Source organism: Anolis sagrei, chromosome 6 (assembly GCF_037176765.1).
Source record: "Anolis sagrei isolate rAnoSag1 chromosome 6, rAnoSag1.mat, whole genome shotgun sequence".
Taxonomy (NCBI): Eukaryota; Metazoa; Chordata; class Lepidosauria; order Squamata; family Dactyloidae; genus Anolis; species Anolis sagrei.
The window spans coordinates 107,062,407-107,088,618 of NC_090026.1; the positions used below are offsets into that span (position 1 = coordinate 107,062,407).

At 40.8% G+C, this 26,212-nt stretch overlaps 1 protein-coding gene across 1 annotated transcript in view; it reads left to right on the forward strand.

Moving 5' to 3' along the window:
- The first annotated feature begins 507 nt into the window (after positions 1 to 507).
- Positions 508 to 26,212, forward strand: part of PLXDC2 (plexin domain containing 2) — a 245,476-nt gene continuing 219,771 nt past the window's right edge. Inside the window, exon 1 of the mRNA XM_060782367.2 lies at positions 508 to 1,688. Coding sequence (XP_060638350.2) covers positions 1,574 to 1,688 — 115 coding nt within the window. The 5' untranslated portion in view covers positions 508 to 1,573. The remainder of the gene's footprint in view (positions 1,689 to 26,212) is intronic.

The window sequence follows — 26,212 nt, forward strand, 5'->3', positions numbered from 1 at the left end:
CAAAACACCCGGAGGGCAAACTTTGCCCATGCCTGGTATATACCCTCAATGTGGTTTTATATTGTGGTTCAAATATGTGCATTTACAAAAACTGTTTTTAGAAAACAGGGAAGAAAAGAAAGAGGGAAAGAAAGAGATGGAGAGGATCTCCACATAAATCCAGGACATTAGGTGGCGGTAGGACCCAAAGAGCAAGATAGGGGACCCTTGGGGGGTTTCCTAGGGGTCCCCTGGCAGACCTTCTTTGGAAGGCGGGCCTTTCCTCCTCGCCCCATCAGGCACCCCCAAGCCCCCTCCCCTCGCTTTCTTCTCTCTTTCTGAGCTGGCGGGGTTTTTGTTTCGCCTTCCTTCCCTCCTCGCCTCTCTTTTGCGGAGCTGCAGGGAGGAGGCGCCGGCCCTCCATTGGCGGGGAGACCGACAGGGAGAGGGAAAGAGGCGGCAGAGTTGGGCTGAGGCGGCGCGGAGCAGAAAGGAGGCGCCCCCGGGCTTGGCTGGCGTTCCCCCCCCCCCCCCTCCAGCCTCTCCTTTTCTCCATCCTCAGCGGGGAAGCCTCTTTCCGGAGCTCGAAGGAGGGGGAAGCGCCAGGGAGCCTCGCAACGCTCCCAAAGTGAGAGGAAGAAGCGCCTGGGTTGAAGCGGAGGAGGAGGAAGGAAGAGAAGGAGAACAGAGGCGCGCCGCTCCTGGCTCCTCTCCCCACGTTTTCCTTGTCTTTTCTCTCTCCTCCCCCCCTTTTCCTCCGCTGTGCAAGTGGTATCAGAGTCAAGGAGAAGGAGGAGCATCCCGGGAGGGTTTCTTCTTCTTCTTCCAAGTCCCATCTCCTCTCCGGCTTTGTTTTGGAACTGGGCGCCCGCCTTGGAGCTCCTCTCGTTCTCAAGCCCGCCGCGAAGCCCTCCTCTTCTCCCGCCAACCACCCCCATCATCCTCGCGTAGGAAAAAGAGGGGGTTTTGGGGGGCTCGGAGCCCCTTCAAGCCGCCCCTTGGGTTTGTTCGGCGTCTCTAGAGTGCGGGGAAAGGCGCTCCCGACCCGAGGGTCTGGTTGGGCGCCTTGCGAAGGCAACCCAGAGAGCGCTCTGCTTTTCCTCCTGCTCTGGTGGAGTTCCGATCCGGAGAAGCAAAGCAGGGTTTGGAGGAGGGAGGGAGGAGGCGAGGGAGGACCCTCTTCTTCTTCTTCTTCCTCCTCCTCCTCCGCAGTTTGGAAGAGTTTGGCACTTGGGCTGCCACCGCGCTTGTCCGCACACGCCCGCGAACAACGTACACAAACAACACGCCGCTTCCCTCCATCGCTTTGGACTCGGGCTCGCCTCTTTCCTTTGGGTTTATTTGGCTGAGAAAGGGAGAGCAGCGGGGCCACGCGGGCGGATGCCTCCCTTGTCCTGGGCTCCATGACATCGGGTCGGATTCGGGATCCAAAGGGAGTGACTTTCCTTTCCCTCGGGATCTGAAAAGGGGAAGGAAGGAAGCGCGCGGGGGGAAAGAGGGCCACGAATCTCCCCCAAAGCTTTGGCTTCCCGGGGGGAGAAAAGACCAGAGGAAGAGGACAAGGAGGAGGGCGCGCAGGAGCCCGCGGGGCGCGATGGCCAAGCCGGGGGCAGCCCACCTCGCGGCGGCGGCGGGAGTGCTTTTACTTTTGCAGTGTTTCGCCGACCGGTTGCAGCTCATCGGAGCCTTGGAGCCCAGATCGAGCCACGGTGAGGAGGGATCGGGGCCTCGGGAGGAGATGGGCAGGGAAGGAGGGAGGGAGGGAAGGGTGGATTCAGTGATACTACTGCCCGCCTAAAGAAAGCCCCAGTGGACGACTCTGGGGCTTTGTCCCTCTTGGATGGGGGATGGACCTCTTCCAAGCAAGTTGCAACCCCAATTGTGCAGGTTTAGAGTGTAGAATTAAGGCACGTTGACACCACTTCGACTGCCATGAAGTCATGGTTGTTGTAGTTGGGTGAGACATCCCAGAGATGACTCTGGGGCTTTGTCCCTCTTGGGTGGGGGATGGTCCTCTTCCAAGCAAGTTGCAACCCCAATTGTGCAGGTTTAGAGTGTAGAATTAAGGCACGTTGACACCACTTCGACTGCCATGGAGTCATGGTTGTTGTAGTTGGGTGAGACACCCCAGAGATGACTCTGGGGCTTTGTCCCTCTTGGATGGGGGATGGACCTCTTCCAAGCAAGTTGCAACCCCAATTGTGCAGGTTTAGTGTAAAATTAAGGCACGTTGACACCGCTCCGACTGCCAAGGCTCAATGCCATGGAATCATGGTTGTTGTAGTTGGGTGAGACACCAGCACTCTTTTACAGAGAAGGCTAAAGACCTTCTAAAGCAGTGGTTCCCAACCTTTTTTGGACCACTTTGACCAGAGATCACTCTCCAACATTAGTACCAAAAGGGTTATGAATCAGTTTTTGGTCAACTTTAAATTCGGTTTGGTTTCCTGGAGTGCTGATTATGAAAATTACTTTGGATAGACAACATCAGCTCTAGTTTCTGATATAAAACATATGCTATCCAGTAGTTGCCATCTGCTTGTCCACAGAAAACCATATTTAATAAGCATAACTGTGAGGCCATGGACCGTATTTTATTTCTTGTGGATTACTGGTGGTCAAGCGCCACAGGTTGGGAATCACTGTTCTAAAGCTGCAACTCCCATGATCCCATGACATTCAACCATGGTAGTCAAAGTGGTGTCAAACTGCATTCATTCTACAGTGTACATCAGTAGTTCCCAACCTTTTTTTGACCAGGGACTACTTGACCAGGGACTGCTCTCCAACATTAGTGCCAAAAGGGTTATGAATCAGTTTTTCGTCAACTTTAGATTCAGTTTGCTTATTTGGAGTGCTGATTCAGAAAATTGCATTAGATAGACCACATCAGCTCTACTTTCTGATACAGAACATATGCCATCCAGTAGTAGCTATCTGCTCGCCCACAGAAAACCATATTTAATAAGCCTCTCCACAATAAGAGAGTTTCGCGAGGCCAGTTGCTCTCGGTGCAATGGTGCAACAGTGAGGCTGTGGACCGTGTTTTAGTTCTTGCAGACCATTGGTGGTCCATGGACCACAGGTTGGGAACCACTGGTGTAGATGCACCTTTGGAGTGAGATGATTCTGCCATAGTGGTGGGCATCTTTTCCCTTCAGAGCATGTGCGGAGCTCTGTTTCTTTGCAGTTGAGGAAACAACAGCTCTGGTTCCCTCCTGCTGTAAGCATGAAAACATTCCCTCCCCTTTGGCAGATGTTGTGCACTTGCCAGCTTGAGTTATGATGACACAAATGGACCCAGACTGGTTGACCTCCATCCATTGGGTTCTTGTCAAGCCTTCCAGAGTGTCCTGAGGTTGTAAGGTTCTCACCTGGTGTATGTGTTTGTGGGGAAGGACAGTTCTTAGTGTTGTCTTTCTATATATTTTTTTGTCAACCACTCTCTTATTTGGATGAGGGAGTTCAATCCAGGAACTGTGCTATATAGCCTGGTGGTGGTTTTGTGTTTTGAGAATCCTGCTCTTAATCTTGAGTTGGAAGAGTTGAGCCCTATGGTTGTCCAGGATCTTTTCTATCCATCATTGTGAACCTGTAAATTGTTTGATGAACTTTAGACCCAAGCTCCCAAGTTCTCCTGACAGAGTATTTCCTTTGCTTTTCAATCTCTATAAGGACTGGGGCAGCCTCTGCATATTTCTGGAGGGAGGTAGAAAATAAGCCTACCTATAGACTTTTTGTCTATAGGAGACCTTCCTCGCAACCCATTAGCATACAACCGAAAAAGGCTTCAGCATCTTTTCCTTCCTATAGTTTGAGAGAGCTCTGGTTTTAATTGATACAGGTGAATAACTAAGACTGCAGGTGGCTTCAAGCAGGGCATGTGGAAAGCTACCTCATACTGGTTCGTTTCATCTGTGCATATAATTTACTATTGTTTACACTGAAGAATAATGGCTTTTCAAGATAGTAGACCATAGTCTTTCTCCCCAGATCTGATGCTGAGCCACCATTCTTGCTCTCTTGCTGCTTCCTTCCTTTGCTTTCTTCTCTTCAATACAAGCGCCTCTAATTCCATCTTCCTGACTTGCAAACCAGCCTCTGTAGAGCAGGCAGTAGGATTTGTTATTTATGCCTCTGGTTGCAAAGTAAACTAGTGAAAAGGGGATCTAGTTGATTTATGAAAGAAAAGTTGAGAAGGAGGAGCTTTTTACATCATAAGTGATGGAGAAGAGCATCAGTTTGTTGCATCGTCTTGTAACTTCAACAAAGTTGTATATGCTACTTGTGCCCAGGTCTTGGACTGAAATGTTAACATTTAAGCACTTACAGAACTAATGACTTCTTCAGTTTTTCTGTGACACTCCCAATTCCATCTAGAAAGAGGCACTCACTTGACTGTGGCTGTCTTTGTCTTCTATCATCTGTTCTTGTGTTGGGGAAAATGTGTATTCCAGAGCCTGTATTTGTCCCCTCCACCTGTGAAGTCCATCTTGTTCATAATTGATACCATGGTTAGTATCCTCTGCTCTCATCTATCTCTTGTCCTCACAGGTTGCAATCAAGAATTTCATTGGCCTGCATGCACCTTCATTTTGGGTGCATCAGTGCCATTTTCTGAACTTTTGTTACCATCAGAGAGGGAACAAGAGACACGGAGCCCTTCCAGACAGGCCCCATATCTCAGGATCTTATCCCAGGTTTTCTGTTTATCCCAGATTATCTAGCAGTGGGGACTCCTATAATCTACTTTAAAGCAGAAAACCTTGGGTCGGATCCTGGGATATAGGATCTGTCTGAAAGGGCCCATAGAAGGGTTGCCAGTAGTCTGGATCAGAAACTAGGTGCTCTTTTGGGATTTGCTTGGAGCAATGAGGGAGGTGATATGTGTTGTTTCCGATCTTCCTTAAGGATCACTGTTTTGTACCATGTTCTTCTCAGATGCAAACACTTCACTTAGTTCAGATGTCTTACAGACACAGATGTCTTACAGCAACCAAACAAACAAAAACCAAAGAGGCTTGCAGATTTTAAGAGATTAACACTTTCTAATTGTCTAAGTGAAATTGAGACCTACTGTCAGAAGTGTTGTAGTTAGATATTACTTTCTTCTTTCTCCTGTAAGGGTGTGTACATGGGAATGATTGCTGTTCTGCTTCTGCCTTGTCAATCTGATTACTCTGCTAGATCATAGTATACCCTATTACTCTGCTAAACTGTGTATTATAGAAGTTCAGGAGTAATTCTTCTCTCCATGGTATATCTACGCTGTAGAATTAATGTTTCGGAGGATTGGACCTCACTTTGCCAACTGTATAATGGCTTATCCTAAATTGTGAAAGCATGTGCACACACATTTCTGCTTCCCATACGCATGTATAAATGTACACGGAAATTCAATATGTAAAAAGTATAGGCAGTAAAAAGAAAAAAATTCTAAGCCGTTCAAGAAGCACAGAAAGTCTTTCACATTCCTCTATAAATCTCAACCATATGCCAGATAAGAATAATGACTACTCACTCTAATCCTACATGCCAATTAAAGGCAACATGAATGGAATAAAATTTGCTCCTGTAGTTTAGTTTAGTTATTCTATTGTGCAGTCCTGGAAGGTTTCTTTTTCTTTTGGTGAAGAATGTTGACTTTTCGGTGTTGTCAGTTTTGATGTCAGATTTGTGCCCATTTATTCTTTTGTGTCGAAATTGATCTGTTCAAGTAGAAGGTCAGTGTTGACAGCTGATGGCTCATAACATATTGGAGGATGAGCAAGGAAATAGCTGTCGATTATGACTGACAATGTTGGTGCTGAGAATTATGTGAGGTTTTCGTTATATATATGTTCATTTTAAATTATATAGTTCAGTGTTTTTCTAGAGAGCTATTATATCATGCTTGACCCATTGTATCGTGAATAAGGGGCCCTTCCACACAGCCATATAACCCACAATATCAAAGCAGAAAATCCCACAATATTTGCTTTGAACTAGATTATTTGAGTCCACAGTGCCACATATCCCAGTTCAAAGCAGATAATGTGGGATTTTATTCAGCTGTGTAGAAGGGGCCAAGATCTCCAAATACAGGCACACCTTGGTTAACAAAAACTGATAGTGAGTGAAACTCCTTTTAACATATTCTTTTTTTTACAGAAGTCCAGTGTGACCCTCTCACCTTTTCTTGTTTTCTGTCTAACTGGAAGAGGGGTTATTGTGGGGGGGGGGGGGGGTGCAGTACTGACTTTGGGGAGATGGAGAAGAAGGGGAGAAAGATGTGTGCCTTTCATTGTTGGGTTGTGGTAGCATGTCTACAATAAACAATGAAAGGAAGCTAGGAAAGAATGGGATTCTAGCAAATCCTACTGTAGCTGTGTGTGCTTATGCATAACAGACAAGGTTAACAGCTGTCTCCAGAATCACTTGCTAAGCATATGTGAAGACCAAAACAGGAAGAGAAGTGGGAAAAACAGATAAGCCTATCTCATCAATTGCTCAGGAGTATTGAAAGTGCGCAAATCAATAAGTTTACCACCAAAATGGAAATAATAAGAAAAGTTTGAAAGAACAGTAATAATCTTGGGATGCATTGCAATGGTTCTCAACCTGGGGTCCCCAGATGTTTTTGGCCTTCAACTCCCAGAAATCCTAACAGCTAGTAAACTGGCTGGGATTTCTGGGAGTTGTAGGCCAAAAACATCTGGGGACCACAGGTTGAGAACCACTGCATTATGGAATAATTTTACAAGTGATCTCTAGAAAGTTCAAAATGTTCTATGTCTGGAAGTGGGGTAGTTTCATTGATATTCCTAGGAAGCACAGCAGCCTTCTCCAATTTAATAGACTTCTATCAACCAATCTAGGGGTGATAGTTCAAAATATCTGGAGATTATATTAGGGAAAGATGACACCAAATGGAACTTTCAGGTTAGAGGGACATGAGTTTTGAGTCTGGAGAAGTAACCAGGGTCCTCCATGAGTTTTCTTTTTATTTATTTCAACTAATATTGAGAGAAATGGATAAAATAAAAAAAACAAGCAAATAATCATTAGAAACATGCCAGGGAGGTGTCAAAACTCATTGGTAGAATGTGTGTGTTACAAACAGAAGGTCTCTTTAATTCAATATCTAGCATTTCCTGTTTAAAGGAGGTCATTTAGCAACAGTGGTCTATTTGCCAGAGACCCCTGAAAACTGCTGCCAATATTGAGTGAACTACTTAAGCTGATGATAATGGGATGACTTGACATCCAGATTCATTGCATTGCTATAAATTAAAGTTGACTTGATGGCAGTTAACAAGTATAAAGTTTTCCCTACCTCTAGCTGCTGCTTCGACAATCTTTAAAACCAGAACCTTGCCTGGAAAGATAGAGTCGAGTCTAATTAATTTCAGAGATTCAGCAAAGCAGTCCCCAAATGTTTTTCTCAAGGCTTCTCTCAAATAGAAACTTTTGTTAGCTGAACATACAAAGCCAAGCTTTTGGTACCCACTTGGAGACTAACCCCTTATTAAGAAAAATGAGGTAGGCTGCCTCTCTGATGTCATTTCATCAACAGGCAAAGGCAGTTTTGTCCAAGCAATCCTTTGAATTGTGTTATTTAAAAAATAAATTTAGTTTTTACATTCATTTTAATGAAGTTTTCGTTTTTAATCTATTTTTTTATTATTGGCTACCTTTATCCTTTTTCTTTGGCTGGATGGGCAGCTTTTTTTAAAAAAAAATTGATTGACATTAATGAGAATGAGTTAAGGTTATTGCTATTTCTTCTTTTTTAAAAATGACAAAGTATTAAAAAGTATGTTTGGGAGGGGAAAAAATATGTGTTTAGAAAAGCTGACCATTGATTGAATGGAAAATTATGCTTCAGAACAACACTTATTATTTGTTCAATTAATTTATATCCTGCATTCTTCCAAATATGGACAGCAAAACAGTTTACATTGTAGATCAAAACAGGGGAATAGCAAAGATATATCAAATTACTTAGCAAGATGGACTCTTAACAGCGCAATCCTCAGCAACCACTCAAGGGTTACTGAGGGTCCTTTCACACAACTCTATATCCCAGAATATCAAGGCAGAAAATCCCACAATATCTGCTTTGAACTGGGTTATCTGAGTCCATAATCAGATAATGTGGGATTTTCTGCCTTGGTATTCTGGGATATAGGGCTGTATGGAAGGGCCTAGAGATTCAGGAAAATGCTGTAGTTGCTGCTCTCTGCTGTCCCTCCCACTCTTAACTAGCATAGAAATGGCTGTCTTGGGGAGACTTGTATGGGTTGTATTTTGGTTGTTGCTGAATCAGAATAGAATCTCAGCCTTTGCAATGACCACATAAAGAAGTTTCGATAGTGTCAGTTGGATTTAGGCCATTGTAACTCACAAAGAGAATGCCAGCCATAATGTTTCAGACCTTTGGGATAAAGGCAGACATTCTAGCTTACCTAAGCAGAATCTTTGCTAGACCAGGTAAGGAGTCATGGAGTAATTGATGCATGTTAAGAGCAGAATTTTGAAACTGAAAATTGCCCAAAGGCATTGTTTGACAGTCCATCCAAGTCTCCCCAAGACAGCCATTTCTATGCTGTCTTGGGGAGACAGCACATACACACACCTTTGCTCAAGGTAGTGTACAAAAACATAAGTGTACAGCATAACCAGCAGTGTTCAAAAAGAACAAACAAAAATAAAAACTATCCAAAAAATGTACTCCTCGCCACAAGCTGTACAAAAAGTAATGAATACAGTTTACACGCCTTTCCCAAGCTGGTACCCTCTAGGTTTGTGGAACTACAACTTCCATTAAATTGCTTTTTAATGTTTTTCAGCCATGATTTTTCAGAGAGCTATACAGGAGGGAGAGATGTTTTTTACAGATATCCTTTAAAATAGGTTCTCTACAGCATGAGTAGAGGAGAGTTTTCAGATTAGTTCTTACTCCCAATTGTTATGTTCTGGATGTCTCAAACAGCAAATCCTGCCTCAGGATCAACCTAAGACATTTTACTGCCTAACACAGAAGAGTAAATACCTCCTAATTCCCAGGTGAATTGTACTCATGGCCAACTTCTTATCTTGGTACCCAAGGCACAACATTCAAAAAGCCATTGGCAGGAAATATACAATGAGCATTTATTATTATTGGATCCAGCATCAGTCATAGAACATACCCAACAAAATCAATGAGTTTATTCTAAATGTGATTAATGCTGGAACTAATTCAATATTAATAAAATAACCTGCAATGCCCTGCCTTTGCTGTTGCGGGCAACCCTCTCACACTGTTTTATGGAAGGATCATTGTCTTCTTTCACTCACCAGACAGAAGCCTCTGGTGGCACAATGGGTTAAACCCATGTGCTGGCTGAACTGGTTGACTAAAAGGTTGGTGGTTTGAATCCAGGGAACAGGGTATACTCCCATCTGTTAAGCTCTAGCTTCCCATGTGAGGACATGAGAGAAGTCTCCCACAGGATGGTAAAACAACAAACATCTGGACATCCCTTGGGCAACATTCTTGCAGGCGGCCAATTCTCTCTTACAGTTTCTCAAGTCACTCCTGACACGGAAAAAAAAAATTGAGCAGGCAACATTGGAAAAAGGGTAGAAGGACAAAGCATCTCCCAATTTCACTTTAATTCTTCCCTTCAGTTGAACCTATGTAGGAAAGGGCTTGAGGGAACTGCCATTCCTTCCCACTGGTGGTTCTGGCTGTCTTGACCTTAGTCAATCAGTATCAGAAATGGAGCAAAACAGAGACCTGGAAATAAACTGGTCCTTCACATAATCCCATCATTCCTTATAAAGTAACTTTTAAAATTGTTTTTTGAAAGTAAGATTTGATAAGAGAATGGCAATAAAACTGAAAATGTCTCCAAAAATGCTTAAATATGATATTGGAAGACAACCGTTAAAATGCAGGTTGAGCATCTCTTATCCAGAATTCCAAAATCTAAAACACTCCTATGTTTTAAAATTGTCCACATGAGTGGCTAAGATAATAACACCTTTGCTTTCTGATGGTTCTATGTACACAAGTTTTGTTTCATGAATACAATTATTACAATTACAAATATTTTATAAAATTGATCTTAGGCTATGTGTATAATATGCATTATAAATGAACATAAATGAATTTTGAATTTAGACTTGGGTAAGACCTCCAAGATATCTCATTATGTACATATAGGCAAATACAGGTACACAGGTGGATGGGGGATCCAAAATCAAAAACACTTCCAGTCTCAAGCATTATGAATAAGGAATACTCAAGTAATAATATAATAATAATAACTTTATTTTTATATCCCACCTCCATCTCCCCGAAAGGACTCGGGATAACTTTATTTTTATATCCCACCTCCATCTCCCCGAAAGGACTTGGGATGGCTTAAAGAGGGACAAACCCAAGGATTACAAATAAAACAAACGCAGTAAAAACAATCAATAACAACAAATAATAGAAACATAATCAATTAACATCATAAAAGCAATACTCTGGCTAGTCAATTTGAAACTGGGTTCGGGCTCAGAGTAAGTGAAATTATTCCTTGGGAAAGCCGAGGGAAGGTGCAATAGACAGAGGGCTGGGTTGCCAGAGTAATGCCCTTGACCATTAAAGTGTCATAAGTACAGAAAAGGGGCCAACTAAAGTGCCGAAGCTTAGATAAGGTCAGCATAATTCTCAAGTGAACTGCCTAGTCAAAGGCACAATGGAACAACCAAGCTTTTAATTCCTTGTGGAAAATGGAGAGAGTGGGGCCCTGTCTGAAATCCCTAGGAAAAGAGTTCCAGTGCCGAGTGGCTACCACAGGGAAGGCTCTCTCCTTCATCCCCACCAACCGTGCTTGAGACGTAATAGTGTTATACTTGCATCAGCCCCCCCCCCCCATTCTTTTCAGGCTTTTCCTTCTTCTTTAGACATATCTCCTTGCTCTGCCAGGTTCTTGAAACCCAATATAATCACACCTGTTAAAATTCCAGAGATGTTTCTGGTAAGGCAGGATTCCATCTCCAGAGTCAATTCTGACCCTCTTGCTGCTCAAAGCTTCAGTATGTTTTTCTTACCCTATTAATGTACACAGTATGAAGAAATCAATAACACTTTAATGAATAAATATCAGCTATTCGAGTAAGCCAGTCTGCGCCAATGTGATGGTAGATATTATTACACTTATTGGTCTTACGATTATGGGAGCTAAATGACTGTATTTGAAGCAGGTTAGTTCTACTGTCTTATACTTGATAGACTGACTATTCCTGTTGTACAGAGCTTGCTTAAGCCATCACAGAGCATACCGATGGGAGAAGCCTTATCAAGTGTGAATGCTTATCACTCACTGATAGCTACACCTCAACTGGCCACAGGACAATATCCTGGCAAAGGCAATAACATGATAATGCTGTGCATATGACTTCTGGATTTTCCCTGCATCCATAAGGAGCATATTTATAGATTTTGTGTTTGCTATTACCCATGCAAAATCAGGGATAATAGCAAACCTTATTGAAATAAAGAACTTCTGGCACTGGAACACAATGGAGTCATGCTAGAGGACCTAGAGAATGGCTCGAGAGATCTTATTTTGTTAGACATTAATAAATGAAACTGCAGGTACTGCTACCACAGATATCGGGTTGTGCTATTTATTCTCTTAAGAAATATACTGGGATACTGGGTTGCTGTGAGTTTTCCTGGCTCTATAGTCCATGTTTCAGAAGCATTCTGAGGATGCCTGTCACAGATGTGGGTGAAATAAATTTATGTCCCATTCATTCCAGTGGGTCTGCTCTAGGCATGAAGAATATGGCTCCAACCTACTGAGCTTTGCACTGTGCTGGATTGTGGGCCTTCCTGTCTGCTGCTGAAATATAAGAAATAAGAAAAAACATGATCCTTAAGGCCAAAAAAATGGTCACACTTTACCTACTCCCATTCTAAAGGGTAGTGGTATTTCTTCACATATATCATGTATATATCATGTAGTTTCCATGTCACATATCTTGGTCCTAGTTGTGCAGAGCTTACCCCTGACTGCCAGCCACTTAGAATGTTGTTTTCAAATATTTGTTTGATTTAGTATATTGGTGTAGAAATGTGTAGAGGTGAGACTTTCAGACAGTGATGGCTGGTGTTTTCTATGTCAGATGAGCTAGTGAAGCCACTCCAGTTTTTAGCCTGAACTTCAAGGGAAATTATCCAAGATGCCAAACGATGTCTTTAAACCTGGAAAAATCCTCTGTATTTCAGAGTAAAACCTGACAGGTGCTTACTGCTTACAAAATCTAATATTGTTCCTTTGAAACAATTGCAATACTAAGAACCACTACCCAGAGCCTTGTGCTGAAGAATACACTTTGAATTGCAGAATGATGAGCCCAGGAGTTCATTATGAGTGTTGTTACTTCCATGACAAAAAATTCAAAGTCCACCTAGTTTTCCTGGTGGTTTTTGGAGTTACAGAAATATGATTTGGAATGCTGGGAGAGAAAGCTATTTTCTTTTTGCAAGTGAAATTTATGATGACACAATTGATAAGTAAGCAACTTGAAATCACGCAAACACACATTGCTATGTAACTTGGAGTCAAACGTCCTTGCCTTGTCTATTGCAAATAATCTTACTTAGCAGTGCACCCAAAACTAGGATGCGAAAAAACTGCTTTTTTTACTCACAGCTCACATAATTTTCCCAGCAGGGAGGAGATATCATATGTAGCTCTTTTACATTCAAAGATACACAAAACATTCCCAAAATTACAGTATTTACCCTGGTTCTGGCTATCCTAGAAATCCTTAGAGATCTTTCCTTGGAGGATTCTGGAGGTAATAGCCTCTGCACTAATTTGGATTTATTTGCTGCCAAGCCCTAGTTTTACCTAGGAGAATCTTTTTTCTTACTGCTTAAAAGGAAAGCCAGAATGTGATGTTGAAACATTTGGCATGTTTGTCCTGTTGTTATTGTCCGCTAGAGGGCAGAACTGTTGCCTTCCGTTGAATTTCAGGTGAACATTTCTGTTCATATAAGAGTCTCAAGTCATTTTGTGATATTCTTTGCACAGTTGAACATCAATCTCCTTTGCCAACTTTTTGATTGTTATTTTCCTGGTTTTAAGTTCACCCAGCCACATTTTGTTTAGTGCCTGTGCTAAACTTTTGTTAAGTACCTGTGCCATGACTTCTGCAAAATGTGATTACGCTTAGTAACTGATCTAGAGAACTGGCCCATCCAAAGATATTGCCTTATCTGTTTTATATTAGTCAGAGTCAAGTTAAAGTGGCTGAAATGAATGTTTGGAAACCAATCCAACTGTTAAGGTTTCCAGTTGTTTTGACTAAGAAAACGCTGAAGCGTTCCCAGAATAAAAAGCTTGGTAGGAATTTTCTGACTTTATACTTTGTTCTTGGTGTGATTATGTGTGTGCATAGATGGCATTCTGTAACTGTAATTTATGTAAACTAAAATAAGAATTATTTTGAGAAATGGTGTTTAAATGTGAGCGGAATAGTTTGCCTTAAGTCAAATGGCAGCATGAATTTTAATAATCTGCCTATGTGGCAGCATTATTATTATTATTATTATTATTATTATTATTATGAGACTGCACTTACTCTTGCTGTTTGGGCTCACAGATTATGTTTGATTGTTTTAAAATGAAAGTTGCAAAATCAAGAAAAGATTTAACAGCTAAAACCATGTCATACCAATTTGAATATAATTCTCACTGCTTATGCTGGAGGGAAACTCTGCAGGAGCCCAAGATCAGTTTCCTCTGATCCTTAGTCAGCCGTGTATCGTGGCACATGTGAAAATCCCACACTTTCTATATGGCTGAAAAAGGAGGCATTAGGGTGGTGGCGTTCTATGGACGTAGAGGAAATTGATATGCATGTGTGTGTGTTTGCATATCATTATGTGTTTGTGGGACATCTTGACCTTGACAAAAAATGTTCAAACATTGCAACATATATAATTTTGTGAGCTGAGGAGTTTTGGAAGAAGAATGTTGGGATGGAGCTTCATGGCCATGTGTTCATCTCCCTTAGGCCCTGGAGGCCGAACATGTGCTCTTACTGTTGGACAAAGACTGTAGGGAATACTATTCAGTTTTCATTTTTATGTATACTTGCTTTATGTGAACCAGTTTTTAAAGAAGAAGCTCCCTCCTCCACAGGGAGGAGGGAGCAAAGCCACAGGGAGGAGGGAGCCAGCTTGTTTTCTGCTTCCTTGCAGACTAGGACGCAGAACAGTGGCTTCAAACTACAAGAGAGGAGATTCCATCTGAACACGAGGAAGAACTTCCTGACTGTGAGAGCCGTTCAGCAGTGGAACTCTCTGCCCTGGAGTGTGGTGGAGGCTCCTTCTTTGGAAGCTTTTAAACAGAGGCTGGATGGCCATCTGTCAGGGGTGATTTGAATGCAATATTCCTGCTTCTTGGCAGGGGGTTGGACTGGATGGCCCATGAGGTCTCTTCCAACTCTTTGATTCTTTGATTCTATGATTCTAAGAAAGAATGAAACGATGTCATCATTTTGAAAAGGGGGCAAACTGGTTTTGAGACAAGGGCATGCATGGAGCAATAGACTTAAACTGCAGGAAAAGAGATTCCATCCAGACATTAGGAAGAGCTTCCTGATTGTAAGAGCTCTTTAGAAGTGGATTATCCTGCCTTGGAGTGTGGTCAATCCCTTTCTCTAAAGGTTTTTAAGCAGAAGCTGGGTTGCCATGTGTTGGGAGTGCTTTGATTGTGGTCTCTTCCAACTGTATCGTTCTATAAAATATATAAAGTTAGTCATAGGGAACCATTGTGATGTAATGATTAGGGTGGTGGAGTGGGTTTTGGATTAACCAGTTTCTCATTCTTGCTCATCAATGGAACTTTCTAAGGACATTGAGTCAAGAGCTCTTTCGGCCTGACCCAGGCTCACAAGATATTTGTGAGGAAAGGGGATGGGGAAGAACACACTATAATAACCTAGTGCTCATGAAGAGGGAATTGAAGAATAAATAAACATAAAGTTAAGTTAATTTAACCATGGATGAGGCCTGTGTCTGTATTTTTAGAATCTTTATGTTTTCCAGATAGGAAGGGTGAGTGAAAGGCAAACCATATTGTGAGCCACTTATGTAGTCAGCTTCAAAATGTGTCATTCACCATTATACTTAACACTAAACAATTGCAGGGATGCAGTTCAAGGTTTATCATTGTGCGTTGTTTTGCTTAAGTACCGGGCCCTGTTGGCCAGCGGGTGGAGTGGGGAGCATCTTCCTGCTAAAAACATTTTTACAATGAATTTTGCATATGTGGCACAATTCTAAATTGGTTTCGGTGTGATTCCAGACATGATAGAAGTGACAGTCTATGGGAATGTGTCAGAAAGCAGGCCTACCTCCTTCAGGGCCCAAGTAAGGGGCCTCATAATTTAACTAGCACATGACTAATTTGTCCTAAATCTAGCACTTCTGGGATGAGCATGCGAGAGCTTTGGATTCATACTTCTAGTGTGACTGTAAAGAAGCCATAGGATGTTTCTACTCACATTTTTCATTGAGCATAATTTTCTATGCTTCAAATGCATGATTTTTCCATGGCTTTTCTTTGGGAAATGCCTTTAATAGAAATATCAGGGCAATTTCAAAATAATAGACTTCTGTATTCAGTAGCCATTAATGAATGAAACAAGTATGAAACAGCCTATGGCCGAGTAGTATTTTCCTCCATTATCTCAATGGGGACTCTTCTTCCATTGATGAGTAGTTTGTTAATTTCTCATATGTGTGAGTCACAGAGATCATGAAGACTCAGTTGCTGACCTATAATTGTGATTCTCAAAAGCCTGTGAGATCACACAGCATTCTCACCCTCTCATCTTAGTTCATTGCCTTTCCCTCTTTAAGTTTCTGCTACAGAAGGCTTGGAACTGGGCTCCTAAGGATATACTAAGTTAGACATATGCATGGAAGACAAGGTGCCACCCAAATAATGTACAGCTCCAGAACTCGCTGGAGATGCACTGCATAGGCACATATAAATGAAATTATATATATTAGTACAGAGAGGACCAAGGAGCCCCGGTGGCACAGTGGGTTAAAGCACTGAGCTGCTGAGCTTGTTGATCGAAAGGTCGCAGGTTCGATTCCGGGGAGCGGCGTGAGCTTCCGCTGTCAGCCCTAGCTTCTGCCAACCTAGCAGTTCGAAAACATGCAAATGTGAGTAGATCAATAGGTACCGCTCAGGTGGGAAGGTAACGGCGCTCCATGCAGTCATGCCGGCCACATGACCTTGGAGGTGTCTACGGACAACGCTGGCTCTTCGGCTTAGAAATGGAGATGAGCACCACACCCCAGAGTCAGACATGACTGGACTTAATGTCAGGGGACAACCTTTACCTTTACCTTTACAGAGAGGACCATTCAAACAACCACAGTTATAGGAATAGCAACATCAGCCAGCCTAGTATACTGGTTTGATATAAATCTTGGACTAGGACACTGGGAGACCAGGGTCTAGATCTCCACTGAGCCATGGAAACCTACTGGGTGACTTTGGGTAAGTCACTCTGTGTCTCAACATCAGATGAAGACAAAGGCAACCCTACTTATCTGAACAAATTCTGCCAACAAATGCATTGCCATGAGTCAGAAATGACTTGAAGGCAAACAACAACAAACTTGTTCTTACTGACAAGAATTTAAATTATGCATCTTTCTTGAATTTTGAATCAAGCATTAGACAATGAAATATTTGTTTCTAACAACTTGAAATAGTCTTTTTCCTAGAAACAAAACTAGGGCAAACCTTGGATTTAAATATGAACTCAAGTATAACTGAGAGGTCATGCATAACTGAGAGTTTATATCCGAATACGGTTCATTAGCCATCCTGCTGTGCATTGTAATATTTATAGTCCCATTCAGGCATTCTGAAATGGAATAATATAAATATGTGTGAAGGGAGAAGATGCTAATTCTGCCCTCTTCTCTCATTGTTTCTCTCATATTCCACCTGTGGAGTAGAATTTCTTCTTCTTTTCTACATTATCAGCCAACTGGTTTTTTCAATGATTCAAACTGTGAAAATCATCTACAGATATAGGATGCACTGCTCTTCAGAGAGATATCTTCTGTGTAGATGACAACAGAAGTCATGACAGAGAGGATAGACCTAGAGCAGGGGTCCTCAAACTAAGGCCCGGGGGCTGGGTGCGGCCCTCGCTCAGGGTCAACCTAAGTCTGTAACAACTCAAAAGCACACAACAACAACAACAATAACTATCCTATCTCATCAGCCAAAAGCAGGACCACACTTCCCATTGAAATATTAATCTATATATATAAAAATGCTCTGTGCATAATGAGTTCCTTAAAAATAAAAGAACCAATGAACAAAATCACACCAAATTTGGCAACAAAACGTCTCACAACACAAGGAGTGACCATCACTCAAAAATTATGATTTTGTCATTTGGGAGTTGTAGTTGCTGGGATTTATAGTTCACCTACAATCAAAGAGCATTCTGGACTCCATTAATTATGGAATTGAACCAAACTTGGCACACAGAATTCCCAATACCAACAGAAAATATTGGAAAGGTTTGGTGGGCATTGACCTTGAGTTTGGGAGTTGTAGTTCACCTACATTTAGAGAGCTCTGCGGACTCAAATAGTGATGGATCTGGACCAAACTTGGCACAAGCACTCAATACGCACAAATATGAACACAGATGGAGTTTGGGGAAAATAGACCTTGACATTTGGGAGTTGTAGTAACTGGGATTCACAGTTCACCTACAATCAAAGAGCATTCTGAACCCCACGAACGACAGAATCAGAGCAAACTTCCCACACAGAACCCCCATGACCAACAGAAAATAGTTAAGGCCATCCAATCCAACTCCCTTCATCAGGGCAAGAAAACGTAATCAGAGTCCTCCTGACAAAGACCTATCCAGCCATAGATATAGATAGATAGATAGATAGATATGATTCACACACATACACAGATATAGTATCATAGATTTGAAAGAGACCCTTAAAGAAGGACAATTATATGTTGTATGTTCCAAGGTGGGCAAACCGACACTCTCCACATCAACACTGACAAAGAAACAACAAGACATACTGTTTACCCACAAGCATAAAGAAATTACATATATAAGAAACCAACACTTTCTCATTACTTTATTTTCCAGATCAACAGACTGGGCCACAGCAACGTGTGGCAGGGGACAGCTAGTAAATTTATATTTGTTAAAATTGTTCTTCATTTTAATTATTGTATTGTTTTTAAGTGGCTTTTGCACTACAAATAAGATATGTGCAGTGTGCATAGGAATTTATTCATGTTTTTTTCAAATTATAATTCGGCCCTCCGACTGTTTGAGGGACAGTGACCTCTTTTAAAAAGTTTGAGGGCCCCTGGCCTAGAGCATTCACCCTCCACAAGGGTCTAGCCAAGTTTTAATATTCCTACATAACTCTTCTTTTGAGCTTTCTGTTTGTATGTGTGAAAGTACACTGGAGTGGGCAACTAGGACTGGTCTTGGGGACAGTTTCCTGCTGCTGACCACACATACTGACAGAAATGCCTTAAAGGAAATGGATAGAAGTTCTGGTTTTGAACAATAGGTATTTTTAAAATAAATAAATAAAATAAATAAATAAACTGTGTGGAGAGGAAGGGAACCACCTTGTATCTCAAAATTTTCAGCCAGGAAAAGAGTCCCAGGAATATGGACAAGCACTCATATATCCAACTACTCCTGAGTATTTGGAGGAGAGAGGGAGAGGGGGAGAGAGAGAGGGGGGGGGGAGAGAGAGAGAGGACTACATGGAGAGTTAAAGTTATTCAGCCCTTCTAGAATAATGTGGCATTTTCTGTAAGTTAGCAATTTTGAGATTTCATTGCCACAGTTTCATTTATACTCAGCTGATTCAAGACTTAATTTTAGGATTTATTATTCTGAACACGTTTGTTGTGTATCAGTTGAGCTTGGATAGGTTTAGTGAATCCCACCCTTTGAAACATTCAATTTTTAGCTTTAAAAGAAGACCTTTTAAAAATTGCACATGTTTTTGCCTGATCACCGAAGCAATGTGCTGGCACTTAGGAATTTAAACATCATTTTACTATTAAAGCCAATCATCAGTGAAAGTCGCTATAGTCTCCGCTTAATTATATTGCAGGATTTGAATATTTGGGGTTTGTGTGAGGGAATTACAATTTCATGGACAGACCTGAGGAAGATTACTTGACAGACATATTCATACAATATTGTCCTTCTAGCTTTTCCTGTGTTTATTTAGTTCATATGTAACTTTCATTTAAGTACCTAGCTTGCCTCTGCTTAGCATTCAGAACGCCAGCTTGGATGCTAATGAAATCATGTAGTATACAGACGTATAGTTGCCCGAGCATCTGTTCTTTTCTTTCCAGGTATTCCATTGCAATCTAACTCCTGCTAATTACTTCTTATAGCCTTTACTTATAATTGATCATCACAGTCCACCGATTTCTCCAATCAATAGTATACTGCTGCCACCTTTATTTTATTTTCTCCTGTAAAATTTATAGTTCAAGCTTTATAGTTTGTTTCTTTTGTTTATGAGACTATCAGTCATGTAGATATTGAGCGGACAAGTTGACACATGGCACTTGCAATTCTTGCATCCTGTAGTAGGAAAATGGTGACTAGACTTCATTACAAAGAGCAGGTGTTTGTGGCTTCTGCTAGCGTGCAGGGATTTTCAATTTAAACCTGATTCTTGAAAGTAACAGTCATACCTCCATTTAAACAACTGAGTGTGCTTTCAGTGACTCAAGGAGAAATGTGCAGCCTATAGCTCTCCAGATGGTGTTGGATTGCAACTTCTATTGACAGTGCTGGCTAAACCTACTGGGAGTAACAGCTCAACAATAGCTGGAGGTCCACAAATGCTCACCCAGCTTAAATTAAATGTTTGTTGTTATAAGACATTCCACATAACACAGAAATCATATTATACTGATTTTAAAGCAGTACTTCCCAACCTTTTTTTGACCAGGGACCACTTGACCAAGGACCACTTTGACCAGAGACCACTTGACCAGGGGCCACTTTGACCAAGGGACCACTTTGATGAGGGACTACTTGACCAGGGACCACTTTGATGAGGGATCACTCTCCAAACCAAAAGGATTACAAATCAGTTTTTGGTCAACTTTAGATTCTGTTTGGGGTGCCGATTCAGAAAATTGCATTTAATAGACTACACCAGCTCTAGTTTCTGATACAGAACATATGACATGATCAGTGACAGGGAAGGAGTGGCAGGCGGCACAAAAGGAGCGGAAATAAAATAAAATAAATAAAGAGGAAGGAGGCTTGCAGAGCAGATTTTTGTTCTCGTGGCCCACATGGTGTGAGTTAAATTAGCCATTTATGACTAATTGGTTTGGAACTTTAATATTTTAAAAACCTTTCTCTATATAAACCTATCTGAGAACTGTGGTTTATTGGAGGCACCATCTTTTGTGCCTTACCAATGAAGAAATTGTGTGGGAGGACATAGAAGAGGGCTTTCTTTGCTATATCACTCTTACTGTGATTGATGCCAATGTTGATACCTTTCACACACGTTGTCTCTTTGCTAGAGCCGTTGGAGCAGTTAATTCAGTCCAAATGTGTATGTGTACATGCCATTTAGTATTATCGGAAGTGGTTTTAAAAGTTTTAAGCTGTTTTGTCATATTGTTCAATATGAATGCATTTTGTGTTAAACACTCTCACTGTATTAAACTTACTCAAGTAAAATTAACTATCTAAATTAATTTTACTTGAGTATAGGGTAAGATATAAATATTTAAATAAATTATGGTGATTCTACTCAATACAGAATTATTTCAGCCATTGAAGATTTTTTTTTTACTTTACATTGTTATTTCTTCGGACAAATAAGTTGGCCACAAAGTGATGAAAATGACTAGCCTAACCTTTTCTAATTGGCAAAGCCTTGGTTTGTGACAAATATTTTATTCCAAAATTGGTACCTAGTTAATGTGTGGAATTCATTCGGCGAATAAATTAAGAAAGCACCCTTCCAGATTGCAGTTGCCATAAACATAGTAGATTAATAGTTTAGTCATAGTACATAGAATTTATGGACTGGAAGTCTAGCATTCAAATAATATTGTCTGATTTATGTACCAGGATAAAATATTACTGACTCAAACTTCAGAATCATATAATGGCTGTGTTCAGATGAGTAATAAACAAAAGCATGTACAACAGTTCCTTCACTCCTTCCTGTTCCCTTCATGCGAGTTATGATTAAACAGGCAAGTCTCTAATTAACTGTTTCATTTTACCTGAAAAGGAACAAACCATGATTCTACCTTGATACAAAACTGATAACCTTCGTTTTCTGCTTTGGACAAAATGGAAAACCATGATTTAATCACACCTTGTGTTGAAATGGCTGTGTGGAAGCCAAACACTTTTTCATATCTTGGCTTATTCATTGGTCAACAAATTTTGGGGAATGTTTTCTTTCCTCAACAATTTTGGGTGAACCAAGTAGATTTTAACATGTTGAACACAACTACCATATATATTTATTATGTCTGTATCACGTACAGTTTGCCAGAAAAAGGCGATACACCTTAAGCATACACTATGACAGCAATTATGTCATCAGGAAATGAAACTAAATATGTTTTGCTGCAGATTTTAATTTATAATCACTATCTGATGCTTTGAGAATGAGAGTCCAGCAGTCGTCACCCAACCTAGGTGGATTCCACTTGCCCTGATACCATTTCTCCATCTTGGCAATGTCCTGATGAAACCTTTCATCATGTTTGTCATTCACAGCACCCAGGTTGTCTGGAAAGAAGTACCAAGTTGTAATGAAGAAAATGTCTCTTCAGTGACATATTGCACTTCATTGATTTGTATGCCTGAAGCAGACTTTCAACCTGTTGGACATAATCTGGTGCTTTATAGTTGCCTAGAAAGTTACATTCTTGAAGGCTGTCCATGCAAAATGTTCTGCACCCTGTAGAACACCATCAAAGTGGTTATCCTTCGTCACACCTTGGATTTGTGGGCTAATGAAAACATCTTCTTTTACCTTCTCATCACTTATGTGGGGAAACATCTGCTGCAAATAAATTAAAGCTTCCCTTTGTTTGTTCATCGTCTTAATGAAGTCTTTCATTAGCTCAAGTTTGATGTGTAATGGTGGAAAAAAATCTTCTTTGGATCATCCAATGGGTTATGTGCGACATTCTTCTGCCATAATACCAATTTATTGTGAGGAGGCCAGTTTTTTCTGATATAATGCAGATCTCTTACTTGACTGTCCCACTCACAAAGAAAGCAGCCATACTTCATGTAACCAAGCTGCAGACCCAAAAGAATTGCAACTATCTTAAGATCACCACAGAAATTCCAGTAACACTTCAAGTATTGAAGGCGGTTCAGCAGAAGATGTTGCATGTTCTCCTATGATTCTTTCATAAGAATGGCATGTCCAACAGGTATAGAAGGGTAGGCATTGCTACCATTCAGTAGAAAAGCCTTCAGACTTAAGAATCTATCAGGGGTACTATGATTGTTCTTTTCCTGCATGGCAGGAAGTTGGACTAGATGTGGTTCCTTCCAGCTTTATAATTCTATGAATGATGAGTCAATAAACAATCACCATTCTGTTGGGTCGTGGTTGCATCTGAGAGCACAAAACAGTCCATTGTTGTCACAGCAAAAGGTCAGACTGTGAGTTTGGCTAAAATAGTTTGTCAAATCTTCATTGCAATGGAGAAATTTTGAGACATTCCATCCTTGGTGCCTTGATCCAAGCAGCTCTGCCTGACTTTTTGATAAACTCAAATGCCTGACCAGATTATTCAATTCTGCCTGAGATATTAAATGTGAATCACTGAATGTGATGGCACAAAGCCAGGATCAGCATCAGCTCCCATCTGTATCTTATCCCATCATCACCTGCCTCTTCATCTTCTAGTGCCCATTCTTCCAGCATGCTCGAGCAAGTCTCTACATGATCAGAAATTTATTTTTGTGGTATTTTAACAGACTGAGTCTCTGTTATATGTTACATAATGTTGATTATGGCTGTCAAAAATCTGAGTGATCTTAAAAAATGATGCAAATTACTGTTGAAGGTTTCTCAAAAACCTTACGTGATGTGGCAATTTTTGTGATTTTATGTGATCAGCATCAAAAAAACTATTTGATACACAAAACAATGTAAAGGAAACAAAATACTTCTTTACCTGAATCACTTCAAAATGTAATTTGTACTGCCTTAACAAAATTAAACAAAACTGCACAAGGCTAGTTTGACAATAAATATTAAATATTAAGCCATATACAGTGATACTTTGAGATAAGTTTAATTCGTTCTGTGATTGAGCTCCTAACTCAAATTGCTCTTATCTTAAAGCAAATTCCCATTTAAATGCTATTAATCCATTCTACCCCACCCCACCCCCCGCCCCCATTTTTTTGTTATGTGAAAAAGGAAGATCAACTGTAAAATGATAGAAGCACAAAGTTTTGGCAAGGAAGCACAAAGAATAACATGAAGAGACAAGCATCATTTACTTCATACTGTACTAATTCCAGCCGCCCTCCTTCTCCCTCTCTCTTCATGATCCAAACATACCAGGAATAAAATTCACACAAAATCAACTAACCCAAAGTTTCTCAAAGCCCCAACAAGAGCAAACCAGACAGCAATATGCCAAAGCAGATGAGAGCACGAGGCATGGAGGCAGGTCCTTTGAAGCCCTACAGCCCTGTACTCTCACACTAATGCTCCCTCTCGCACTAACTCTTAACTCAAAATTCTGCTCATATGTCAAAGTGTGAAACCCGAGCTGAGCAACGGCTCCTAACTCAAAATACTCTTATGTTGGGACATTCTTAAGACATTGTTCCCACTGTATTAAGTTATAGCTAATTCTTCAGGTTTATATTATTTTCCAGTAAACATAGCGAGATCCAATAATTCCTCCACTCTCAGGGGGGAAAAACCCAGTGGAATGTGTTTTCTCAACCCAATAATGACTTAAAATTATTTTAAAAACATCTGCCACCCTGTTTTGAGCCAATTGTCTATTTTAGAAAGCAAGATGATCTTCCAATATTTTCTAATAGTATTCCTGCAGTTAGTAACTCCATTTTCAGCTAAGACAATTCAAACTGACATAGGGGAATCTACGCTTGCTGGTAAATCTGCAGCCAGTAATACTGGCCCCAGAGGTGTCTATATGCACCTTGTTGAGCCTTACAGAGCTCTGGAGCACCATCTACACTGCCATATAATCCAGTTTCTGAATGCAGATTATCTGCTTTAAACCTGATTATATGGCAGTGTAGACTCATATAGCCCATATAATCATATAATCAGAAAATCATATAATCAGAAACTGGATTATATGTTCAGTGGAGAGCGGCTGTGATTGTGAAATGGGCATGATCCACCCCGTCACAAGCTCAGGGAAAGGGTGATGGCAGCAGTGTCCTATCTGGACAGTGGATTGGTCCGAATTGGTGCACTCTTCCCCAAATCAGAGGGATACCTTAGGGTTTTCAACAAAGTCCAGAGCATTCCCAACTTTGCCTGAGGTGGGGGAAAGCAAGTTTGGCCCAGGAAAACCTATGATATTCACTGGAAGTAATGGAACATTGTGAGGACAGTCAGGACTCAATTCATGGTGAGTCTGAGTCTTCTTGCCCTTAGGCTATACCCCAAGAATATGGAAGAGTGGACATAAGTATTTTTTCCAAGCTCAGGTTTTAGCTTGGTTATTTTTGGGACATATTTAGAAAAATGTCAGGCATTGTTTGTACATTGTAGTTGGCCAATAATATCAAGTAGTACTTAAGACACTTTATAACATGACGAATGGTATTCTTTTCCTAGTTTTTTGTTGGGAAGGTGTGCAACATGTTTATCACAGATGTGTGTTTCCTGAAGGGCTACTACGTCATAGCTCAATTTCTTCAAACTATTCCAAACCTTCTTACGTTTTTGGGGGGAGTTCAAACCATTAATATTGTTAGAAAAACATTTTATTTGTTGCTCCATCATATTATTCATTCTGATCTAATCCCAGTCCTGTGTCGCCAAAAGCCATTTCCGCTGTTGCAGTTGTCGGTTGTTCCATACTCTGACCTTCTTTTCCTTCTTTTTTTCGTGGTGTCGTTCTAGGTGGTTTAGGGTCTTTCAAAAGGTAACTGTAGTCCTTTGGTGATTTATATCTTGCTTTTTTAGCCTTAATTCCTTTTCTTGGGGTGGATAGTCTTCTTTCTTCAGCTCCCTCTGCTTCCTCTTCTTCTTCTTCTTCTTCTTCTTCTTCTTCCACCTCTCCCATCTCTTCTTCTCCTTCCTTCTGATTCATGAGTTTATCATAAAATACCTTGGCCTTATGTTCAGATGTCAACCAATGCCTTTCTTCATTGTAAGTCACCATTATCCCTTCTCTTCTTTCCCACCTGAATCTTATCTCTCTCTTTTTCAATTCTTCTGTTAAAAAAAAAAATTTTCTTCTTCTTGCTAAGGTCATCTGTGGAAATTCCTTCAACACCGCAAGCTTCTTTCCTTTGTAAAGGATTGGGTTTCTATTACTTTTATACAAAACGTCATCCCGTACCTTCTTCCTTGTAAACTTCACAATCACATCTCTATCCGTTTTATTTCTCCTGGAATAAAATGATGAAATCCTGTAGATTTGATCCACCTCTTGTTCCAATTCATCTTCCTCACACTCCAAACAGCTTGCCAACATCTTAGTTACCATTTGTCTTATATCTTCTTTATCTTCCTCCACTATATTTCTAAGTCTTAATTGGAAATCCATTTGCATTTGCAGCAATCTCTCTTGTTCTAATTCCATTTTCTCCCTTTGTTTATCCAGTCCTTTTATCTTCTGCGCCATTTCTGATTGGGTTCCCTCAATTTTCTTTTTAGAAGCTTTTAATTCTTTCACCTCCCCATGTAGTTGTGATATATCTTTTTTTATCTGACCGAATTCTTCTTTTATTTCAGTTTTCATTGCCTTGAATTCCTCTGTCATCTTTGTGATAATTCCCTCTTGTTTCTTGTAATATTCTTCATGTTTAGTCTTAACCTCCTCCTTCAATTCCACCTTCAATGCATCTTGTTTTTCTGATATCTTTTTTATTTCTTTTAAAAGGTTATCCATTTTTGGGTTTATATCCAGCG